An 11,682-nucleotide genomic window follows, 5' to 3' on the forward strand; every position below is an offset into this window, starting at 1 on the left:
ACATTGTGCCTGTGTGATGGAATAACCAAACCTCATACTGGACCATAATAGCAAAATTGTGATCATCAAGTCGATGAAGTGGCACCTCCCGTCTGATCAACTGTAGTGAGACTGGATCTGTAGAGTGCCATGTCCAGTTTGGAGCTCCACAGTGCAAGGAAGACATTGACAAACTGTAGGAATTCTAGCAGAAGCAACCAGGACAGTCAGGGGGCTGCAGCATGAGACTTTCTGGGAGAGGCTGAGAAAGCTGGGTGCATTCAGCTTTAAGAAGAGATAATTCAGCATAGATCTTCGTGCTTTCTTCAGCTACATAAGGAGAGGGTGCAGAGAAGAAGGAATGAGACTGTTCTTTGAAGTTAACAGCAACAGAGCAAGATGCAACAGGAGAAGGTTACAACTTGGGAAATTCTGATTAGCTATACAGAAAACATTTTTCACTGTGAGGGTGGTCAGACACTGGAAACGGAGAAGTTACCCAGAAGGTTAGTTCACTCTCAGTGGAGATGTTCGAAACCTAACTGCACACATGCCTTAAACTTGATCTTGTTGGCTCTGCTTTGAATGGAGGATTGGACTACATGACCTCCAGACTTCGCCTTTCAACCCAGATAATTTTGTAATTCAAGAGATACTGGGAGGGGGGAAGAAAGAATGGACTAACAGTTCTATTTTATTGAAAGCAAAACACTGTTATAGTGATATTTACACTTGGAAAACTAACATCTTGTAGCATGTCATGAAAACTGTATCTGTGAAACAAACTGAATCCTGTGGACAGCCAAATCCTGTAGACCACTGTAAGAAATGATAACAGTACAAGTCTGTCAAATTTTGGGCACTGAGGTAGAGGCTGTAGAGCATGACTTGTTCTACAGATTTGTTTCTTTGTGATCCTGAAAGGCATGCTATGCACAGTACTGTCAACTGATGAGTTCTTTGATTGGCATTTCACTGTATATATGGCACTCCAAAAATGTTGCAACTCTTAGTCCCAGTGTTCTGTAATAATGTAGAATCACAAAACATCTGTCCAAAACTTACCAGCCTCTGATGTCTGGCTTGTCTTCACTTCATTCCACAGGGACAACTTCAGGACCTAGGAAGAATGCAGCCACATCTCCTCTGCTGATAGGCAGCAGCAAAGAGCTTACAACCACAGCCACATCACCAATACAGCGTGACACTTCACGGTAAGCTGCTAGGTAATCTCTGGTTTAAGATTCTGCAAACACAACCATCAAATTCTCCTAGATGCAGGGAAGTGGCTGAATTTCTGTGATATTTCATGTTAGCACGAGCTGGATAATATAAACTAAAAACTGCCATATCCTTTTGACATTTATAGTAAGCCTTAAATTGCTTGTTAGAATAAGAGAAGCAGGAATATGCCAAGTTCTAACATTTTAATTTTACTTAGATTTGAACAGAAAGTATTTTATGTTCCAAGTCCTGACACATTAAATACATTTGTAAATAATTTGAATGGATGGTGTTAACCCCTGTTAGCTTTTAAATCCACTTGAAGATTTTAATCCCCCTGTATTCACACACACCCCCATTTTATCAAATGGCGTTTCTTTTGAAATGTTTTGTACCAGAGTTATTTTATGTTTAATGACAAGCAACAAAATCACATTAAGTCAGCAATTCCTGATTATACTATATATCTGCACTAAATGCACTGGAAAAGCAGCATTATCACTTCTGCTCCAATGAAGAAACAGAAAGTAGCATTGTTGTTACACTTACGAGTCTAAAAACAACTTGCCTTCTTTAGGCAGGATTACAATTCTAGCAGTAAGTGCCTAGAAAAAGAGCATACAGTCCTTGCTCTCCTTTTTTGTATCTCATGTTTTCTCATAATAAAATCTTTAGTTAAGCAATAAAGTAAATGCAGATTAAAGTATGAATTTGCTGTATTTTACACCACTAGTTAGATGACTTTGTGCAGGGGGATGACAAGACTGTACGACCGTTCATAAGAAGAGTTAAATGTTTCTTGGAGAATGAGAGGGCTTGAGTCAGATTTAATCTTCTCTTGGCCCAGTGGACTAGGAAAATGTATGCTTGATATCATCCCTGTATTCTTGGCAGCAGCTGGCAGTTAATTTCTATCTTCTGAGAGAAGTTGCGATATATAATAGGTGAAAAACCACTATCAATATTGACAAATTTGTACTTACTTGCTATGGAAACACTTTTTTTTTCTTCTGAAGGAAGGATGATAATTCTGGGAGGATTTAAGAACTGAGATATATTGGGCTCTGTTTCCCACAATTAACTGTATGTTTAAATAAACAGAAACCACAAGATTGCCTAGGCATTTCTCTTAGAAGCAAGGGTTACTTTTGCAAGCTGGTAATATCAGGTAAAGAGTGTGTAAAGATACTGCTTGATACCGACTAATAGTGATAAGTTGAGATTCCATTCAAGTACTGAGGAGTAGATATAATTATTCACATCATACAACAACTGTTCAGAAAAAAGAATTTTATTCAAGAGGATTGATGGTCCATTCTTTTCCACAGAGGGGCGTAAAATATTTGTTGAAATATGCTGTTAGAAATCATATCAGATAAAATGATCGGTAAAAGAAGTCTGATTAGCTGTCATCCTTAAAGGTTTATTTTACCAGTTGATGACAAATTTTGAAAAAGCCTGTACTTCTGGGGTGCTCTCTCCTACGCTTCCTCGCTTTCTTTCTCTCCATTGGTGTTGTAAGTATAACTGACCAGTTTAAGCAGCCATGTTGTGCTTTCCCTTACTCATGGCCTTCTCTAATTGAAAGTGGTAAATAGACAAGTATTTCTGTGGAGACCTAAACCTGATCCTATCCTTCATCAAAAAACCTGCTTGGGCAGCAGGTCAGTCTCAATTTATCACTGAATGGTTATAAGCTTAGACTGCAGGTTTAACTAACTAAATTAATCAATATTGAGAATTATTGCTGCTTTTGTGCCACTAAAGTTAGGATTTGTCAGCATGTTTGTTATAATCTCTTGATTTGGGGAGGGAGGGAGGTTAACGGTTTAACTACAACAGTTGGCACGGGCCTGAAACTTGCAGCACAAAGCCCTAGCCTAAGAGCAAATTTATTTATTCGGCAGGACGTGTAAACCTAATTACTTTTGACTATTTAAATTTATAGGACTAGATTCAACTCATGTTTGTGCCAGCTTTAACTAGCACAAACCCTGGCACCCAGCAGTAGCAGCAATGGAAAGCCTGCCAGGGAGAAGGTGTTGGAAAGCGACAGAAGCTCCCTGCCAGCACGAGTCATCAGGGTGCTAGCACAGCTTCTGGGGAGGGCTGGCTGGATAAGCAGGCATGGCAGGTAGAAGATGTGTTGGCTTGATAGCCTGTCTTGGCAGGGCTCAACCGGAGGCTTCAGTGTGTTACAGCTACCTCCTGCTTGAGGAAGAATCGCTGCAGTCCTACTTCTTTCTCTCGGAATGAATCGTGTCTGGGACAAGAAATGAGTGTCCCTAGAAGGTAAAGGTGTGTGCTTTGAAAGCCTTAGTGTTAAACCTGTAGGAGGACCAGACTTGCAGAATGAATGTGCGCAAGGTAATTTCAGTGATACCCCTGAAAGAAAAATAGCATTTCTTTATCTGGCACCCTGAGTTGGGCTAATAGTGGACTTACTTGCCCATTGTGCTTGTGTGCATGCCTGTCACTGCTTTTCATTATACAGCCAAGCATTGCACGTTTGGTTATCCAATGTTCTTAAGCCAAGTGTCTACACCTGCATGAGCCCCTTGAAATTATGTTCACAGCAGGTCTGGAAAGCTTTTCTACTCCATGTGCTTATTTATCTAGACCAAAACTTGTATATTTGGAAAAAAAAAAATCACAGACAAGTTTGGGGCTGGGCAAATTTGGAAGAATAAGTTTGTTTCTTATCCCTAAAGCGTAGTTCCTCTGACTACCTTAAACATGACCTTTTTGGCGAGCATGGACATCTTTTTCACAACTGTTGTTTGCCTAGAAGAGAGACTCCGGGTTTTGGCTATGAACTGGAAGGTAGCTGGAAAGAGGAGGTGGTAGCATTTGTATGCTTTCATTTAGTAATGAAGAAGTTTTTACATAAACTAGATCTTGCCTTAGGTATAATCAGGTACTGATTTCAACAAAACAAGTGTTGTGTTGCAAAACAGAAGTGAAATTGCTCTAAATCAGTGTATTAAGCTATTTTTTTTTTCTTTGTTTTTTAAATGTTGTAAATTGTGCCTTGTGAAAACCATTTAATTTTATTACAGTCATGGTGCAATTGTCAAGCTCTCCCCACGCAGAAACAGTGGTAGTGTTGAGTTTGGCACAGTAAGTCCTATAACACTGCAGATAATCAAACACTTAAAAAGACACAGGCAAAGGTTGTGCTTCTCACCATGGAAACAGATAATTCTCCTGTAACATTTTTCACTTTCAGCATCTAAGAAGTGAATTTAAGAACGGTTAGGTAAATTACGGATTGAGTGATAGCCTGGGATTTCAGCATTAAGCCTATGTTTTCTTGTTGCTGTTTTAAATCAGAGTCTTAATGCTAGCTGAATGCATTGTCTTGGAGTGAAGTTTCTTGTGGACATTAAAATAAGTGATTTAGAAGTTCCTGCAATATGAATACTATATTTGAGCTATATTATTATCTGTTAGACTACAGTGGCCTGTTGGATTTTTTTATAAACAGATTGTATTGTGTAAATTTGTGTTTAGGGACATTTTAAAAACAAAACTATTTACCCAATTGCCCAACACATCTCAACTGAATGTGTATTCAGGGACTTTTAAGCAAATTAATATCTGATGTAAAATATAATGTGCAGCTTTGTATACTTAATAATGCAGACTAGAATAGTCTAGAGCAAATCTGTTATGTGTGATGAGATTTAAGCTTTTGCCTTACTTATGCAGTAGTTGCGTTTTAGATCTGTGTATGTTTGGTGCTTAAATGCGGTTCTGCTCTTAAGACAATACTATGTAGTTTCTTCTACTGTAGAGTCTAAGCAAGCAGTGCCAAAGAAATAGGTAATTTTTTTTCCCTTAGGATCAGACACCATTCAAGATTCAAAAGGAGGATGAGGAGGAGAAAACTTTCGTTCCAGATCTAACTTAGGAACATTTAAAGGGATTAAAAATGTGTTTGGAGTGGGGTGGTGAGTTAGGTGCTGAACGTGGTAGGAGACGCAAGTGTTGCCTACTCCCTAAGAAAGCCAGTGGCACAAAAACTCCAATGTAGTTCCATATGCAAGTGATAAAACCAGACGTTGGCAAATTAATCTCTCTTATTCACAGTGTAGGTTGTTAATTGTTCTCTCTGCTGGCTGTCGATATAATGTGAAATTTTCATTCCCCATTCAAGGTGGAAAAAGTTGTGGCTGAAAATGTTAACATTTGCATTTTTATTTGTTGATTTATTTAAAGGACAGCCTCTCTTACAGCAATCCATCACTCAGTGACACCCCAAATATGAATAATGTATTGTAGACTTGCGGTTACAATGTGTAATAAGTGCCAGGGACAGTAGAAGAATGTTAACTATGTTGCAAATGTAATATTTATCGACTCATAGTTTATTGCTTTCGAGGTTCAATAATACTGACCATAGGACATTAATATCACTTATCTTGATTTTAGTTGGGCACCTCTGTATGTAGAAATAACCCATCTATCTCATACTTACAAAATAAATGTGAATTTTACAGCGCTTTGTAAGAAGTACATTGTAGGTTTCTTTCCTTAGTGCTCACAATTCTCCTTTTCTGCCTTCTCATTTACTTATATCTGACATTGATCCCACTCCAATTGCCTGACCCAGATGGTGAGCACCTCAGCAGTCTTCTAGAGGCTTTATTTACTGGCTGCATTATGATCTTGTGCCTCTGTTGGTGTTTGGACCAGGTCTTCCTGTTAAAGATCAGTACGAAAAGAGACTGTTAGATGGTTTTCTGGTGCTTCTGTCTGAAAAGGTGGTAGCTGAGAGGCTAAACCAGAGATAACTTCTCTTTTGGAAAGACATGCATAGCAAATGTAAATCAACTCTCTTTTAGAGGATCATGGGTATCAGAAATAGAAGTGTTTAATTAGGTCAACAGTTGTTATTATAGACATGGCACTTCTTTACAGAGAAATTTTTAATCAATGAATAGAAATACATTAGAGCAATTTTGGAAGATTAGGATTTATAATTCAGTGGTTTTGAGAAACAGAATTTTTTTGATAATCTGCATAAGAAAAAAATTTGCAATAGGCTATATTACAGTAGCAAATCAATCAATAGTAATTATTCTTATCTTCAGTACTTGGTCCAGAATTTTGCTTCAGAAAGTGATACAGACTGGGCAAACAGTACTCCTTATCTATGCTGTTAGGTTACAACCACTAAGAGCTTTGAAGTCTAAGAGGTGAAATGCAGATGTGAACCCAGGACTGTGATCAAAACCAAATTTAACAATGGGACATCTCAAGCTTGTGTTGAAATCAGATTTCATCCATGAAACCCGGCTCTTGAGAAACTTGGAATTGGGTTCAACCATGAAAATGATAAGTCTTGATTATATTTCATGTTGTAGACATCAAGTAAATTTTGAAATGACATTCTGTATTTACATCTGAGGTTATCAAATTTAACACATCATCATATTTTTCTTTACTGTGTGTAACAGGAACATCTATTTGTGTCAAAGCAGTCTACTTAATGATAACAGTTTTGGTGTGTCCATTGCTGACAATGAAAATCATATTGTGAAATTCTGACTTGCAGTGCAAAAGGATTAATGTTAATTAGCAACTGTTGGCTGTAATTGTCACCCTCATTAAAATGCAGAATTATGTATTTCTTAGTTATAAATAACCTTTCTAATTGTACTTGATGTATGCCAGTTTAATCAAAAAGTACACTTGCAAACAGGCAGATATTTGCATTAATCTAGCACTGGATCTCTGAGTCTTTTTTGATAGTCTTTTATTCCAAACTTGACTAGTTGAGGGAGGTCTATTATAGCTATGTATCCTTTACACTTTTTTTTTTTTTTTAGCTCTGTGGATCTGACAGGATTTTCTTTTAAAATGAGGAGAAATGTCTTCTGGGAATGTTCAGTGCAAGAGAAAGCATGTCAGTTTTCAAGTAGTCGGCAAGGTTTCCATCATTCAGTGGTATGACAATACCTTGATTGTAGTTTGAAAGTAATAATAAGCAAAGGAGAATAGAGTACAACTCATATTATGAAGCTGACTTAACTCTTTACATAATTTTCATTGTTATCTTAATTACTTTTTTTTCCCCCCATGCTTTTGCAGGTTCTCAAATGCCACATTAAATCTTAAGTGAATGTTGGTTCATTGGATGTGATTCCTGTTTGCACTTGTAATCACAACAATGAAAACTTAGTCTCAAAATATTTTTTTTAAATAATATTTTTCAAAAAAGTATTTTCAGATTCCTTCTGTGCTTTGCTTTACTTCTGTGTCAAAATACCTGATTTGACTGTCTTTTCTTTCTCCACTGATACTCTGAGTGCTCTGCACTGTAGCTTTTAAACATTTTTTTGGAATTATTGTGACGGTAATTTCTACAAACCTTGTCAAATTAAGACCAGTCTTTGTTCCTCTCTTCATGGTTCTCTAAGGAACTGTTCTGCATGGCTCTCTTCCAAGCACTGTAGTCACTTCTCTGCTCCTTCTCTTTCAGAGGAGTTTCCTCTTGATTTGTTTTTGTTTTGTTTTTTTTTTTTGAGATGGGATGAATTGATAAATGATATATACAGAATAATCACATCTAACTTTTAAGAAGCCATTCTCCCAAAAGATGGCTCTGTCATACTTCCACCGCATTGCTTATGTGTTAATGTATTCCCCTCTTTCTCTCTCCTTCACCTGCCTGGACTTTTCAGGCTGTAAACTCTTCAGGGCAGGATCTTGGCACAGTACATCTCCGTGCTTGGTTGGTCCATGTAATAACGATGATTAACTGTGATGCTAGTATAGTTAGGGTGGAATTCATCTTGCTTATCTTGATACAACTGAGCTAGTTACCCTCAGCTCCTTTTATGGTCGATGACTTATTTTAGGATCAGCTAAATCACCCTTTGGTGATACCTGTCATCCCATGGACTGTAAAATAAGCCTGGAGTAATGCACACTTGACACCTTATCCCTCTTGTAGCTGAATATGTAGAACTAAAAATAAGTTGTTTGTCATTCATATTTTGATTATGAATTGGAGGCAAATGCAGGGTTAACCTGTGTGCTGCATGGTCAGTGCCCTGATTATTAACACAGTTTTAATGCTCGCATTATAAATCAAAGGGCTTAGGTACCAGACACTCTGGGAGAGGGAGTGGATCTGTATGAGTGTGAACATACACCATCTTCCTCAGTAAAACATGAGCTTGTGACATTGTAACATGTTTAGTAAAAATTGTGGTGATGGAAGGCTGGGAAGGATGGATGGAATTTTGACTGCTTTGGAGAATCCTTTTTAGAAGTGACATGAAATGATGACACCCTGTAACTCGAACATAGGTGACCAGGATACTGCAGTGTTTCTGAAGTCTGAGCAGGGTCTTGCACCAGTCATGTCCCATCTCTGCTAGTCAAATGTACTGTGCATCAGGAGATGGTCTCAGCAGATGGACACAGCTCTGTCTTCTCAATTATTTCCAGCTGAAGAGGAACTGGCTGGCTACTTACAAAAGAAATTCTTGCCTCTCTGTCACTTAGACATTAACCAGAGTTTTATACTATTTGATTTGTCCTATTTCCAGGTTTTAATGTACTTTTTTTTCTCCTTCGAGATACTCTGATTCTCTGCCTACATAAAGACCTCTAGCTTTTGTTTTCATACCATAAATAGCATAGTATCAGCAGCGAATGTTACCTCATTATTTGTCCTTTCTCTAGGCCACTTATGAATGCATTAAAGAGTTCAGGCCCTAACGGATTTCTGTGAGGCTCTATTGGTGACCTCCCTGGCCACTTTATAACAAACCAATTTTAATGTTTTTCTCTTTATTTCCTGCCTTTTAACCAGTTATCTATCCATTAATGGCTTTTCCTCTTAGTTTATAGCAACTTTTAAGTTTTTGGTGATTTGCTGGAAAGCTTTTGGAATTCCAGATAGACTATGTAAACTGTATTTTCCTTTTTTGGATGCATAATAATTCTACAAATCTAGTAGAGGTCCCTAGTGATTTAAGACTTAATATAAAGACTCCACCAATATGTCAAGTTTATTGATTCTTTATTATAATTTCTATCAATCTGCTTGTACTAAATGTCAGACCTTTTAATTTGTAGATTTCTGCATCATTCCATTCCACTTTAAAAAACCCCTACATTTGCCCTAGACCAGAGGTAGTTATAGGCAATTGGTTACATGCTACAGTTAATAGTTCAACTGTTTCACACCTGAGTGCCTTCAGAAGTTTAACCTAGTATCAGCTGATCTCAGCAATCAATTATTGTTCATTCATGTTGATTTGTTCTGTAACATATTTATATGACACTTCAACTTGAGACAGGTCTTCCACCATGTCCTCTGTGGCTTCAGAAATTCCCCAAGTTCCTGCATGGTGAATATGTGTCAGCTCATTGATCTTTTCTGCTATGGCCTTATCATCCTTATGTGCTCCTTTATAACTTTATCTCCTCTTGGCTTTAACAGATACTCAGACTTCCTATTTTTTATAAACTTAAAATGGGATTTGTTATTAGACCTTATGCTTTTAGCAGGATAATCCTTTGTCTTCGGCTGCAAGTTACTGTGGGGTTTGGTTTTGTGGGATTTTTTTGGTTGTGGTTTTGAGTTTTTTTTTTCCTTGACCCATCAGTTTGTTCTTTGCAATTTTCAGACAGAATTGTAAGATGGCACATTCAGAACATGTAACATTTAGAGACCAGAGGTCCCATTAGCTTGTGTCCTGACTTGTTATCGTTACTGTATTCTTAACTCCACATACTCCAAGGTTGTCATCGTTTCTCAAACTTACACAGCTTTTTAGATTAAGTCATTCATAATATATGGATTGTAATAATGATTTTTAAATACCTACATGTTCATCTCTTAATGTCCTTAATGTTAAGACATTTCTGATGTGGAAAAACTGAATTCCGAGTTTAAGTCTCAATCTCATAATGTTGCGTAGCTGGAATTAGTTCATAGGACATAATAACAGAAGATTTGGGCATTGATTTTTCCTGGGTAGGGTAATGAAATAACCAAGGTATCTTGCACATTTGAGTAAGGAAAGTCATAGCAATGTTTCAGTGTAAAGAATATTGAGCTGCTATATATGTTTTTGTTATGTAGGCTTTCCAGCAATACTTTTGGGAACCCTGGATCATATACCATGTCTTCTGATACAGATTTGAGGGAAACAAAGAGTTTATGGTATAGTCCCTGGTTACAGTTTTTTGTTCAAGCTGAGTGCACAGCTGAGTGCACAATGTAGGTGTGACTTTTTCTCTTCTTAGACTAGATTTCCTTTTCAAAAACACATGCTATTGGACATTATTAAGTTTGGCTTTATGATGGGCTGTGACTAGAGCACTAAAGTCATTTCCTAAACATTTAGATAATCTTAAAGGAAAATAATATCTTGTTTTGTTTTGGTTTTTTTTTCCCCCCATGTATTTAATTGTAGATATTGGTTATATTTAGCATTTAAATTTTTCAGTGCAACGTGCTTCTAGCTCCCAGGTAATTTGGGGTCATTTATGATAATTTTGATCTGTTCTGTCGTGTTTATGAGGTGGTACTTCATTTATGGCCCTCTGGGGGGAAAAAAAAAAAAGGGAAAAAAAAAGGTTAAAGTATTTTTTTTAGTCTGAATGTGTTGGCAGGGAAATAATTTGAAAACATGGTGGAAAATTAAACCTTTGACTGAAAATAATATTGCATCTTTGTTTTCTGCTCTGTACAAAGTTAGCTGTGTTTTAATAGTGATACCTTAAATGTTGTTTTTCTCCTTTGGTTCTCCTCAACTGTAAGTTTTAAGGGATTTTGTTTTGATACATACAGCTGGAGAACATAGTGAAAATGACCTAGCTGAAGATGTCCCTGCTTATTGCAAAGCATTGGACGAGATTACTTTAAAGGTCCCTTCAAACCCAAACTATTCTATGATTCTAGGAAAAAATTGCTTTTAAAGTTCTTTTTTCTGTGAATAACAACCAAAGACATTCTAGAGTACTAACATATAATTTATGTATTTAAAATCTTTTAAAGGAGATTCTCAAATCTTTTAAATTTCATTTTTGCTTCATCTACGTTGAATCATCTTTTACTACTTAAAACAGAAATTGGGTTTATTGAAACATTTCAGTTCTGATTATTTTTTAATAAAGATGAAGAAGTCTAACCTAATGAAATCACTGGAATGAAATGAGAAAAATCTAAAAAAATTAATAAGCTGAAGACTTGAAAATTTTATTAAGGTACATTTGGCAGTATGTTTCTCTGTGTGTACTGTCTTGGATCAGCAGGGTGAGAAACACGCCTTTTAAGGAATGACCTTTGCACTGTTAGACTGACTTTTTCTGTTACATTTCCAAAAGGGTTACTGGAAATGCATTACCAACAGTTCTTGTGTGTATTAATTTCTGCGCCTGTGATCAAAAAAATATGGTTTGAGATGGGTGGTAGTACCAATTTCAGATTCCTCCCCCCCCGTGGTTCAGACC

At 36.9% G+C, this 11,682-nt stretch overlaps 1 protein-coding gene across 1 annotated transcript in view; it reads left to right on the forward strand.

Moving 5' to 3' along the window:
- KIAA1328 (KIAA1328 ortholog) overlaps positions 1-3,312 on the forward strand; it is a gene marked incomplete at its 5' end in the record, with an annotated part of 35,185 nt that extends 31,873 nt beyond the window's left edge. Inside the window, one exon of the mRNA XM_009705988.1 lies at positions 1,085-3,312. Within this exon, the coding sequence (XP_009704290.1) occupies positions 1,085-1,197 (113 nt within the window). The remainder of the gene's footprint in view (positions 1-1,084) is intronic.
- Positions 3,313-11,682: the final 8,370 nt, after the last annotated feature.

Source organism: Cariama cristata, unplaced genomic scaffold (genome assembly GCF_000690535.1).
Source record: "Cariama cristata isolate BGI_N322 unplaced genomic scaffold, ASM69053v1 scaffold2998, whole genome shotgun sequence".
Classification (NCBI taxonomy): domain Eukaryota; kingdom Metazoa; phylum Chordata; class Aves; order Cariamiformes; family Cariamidae; genus Cariama; species Cariama cristata.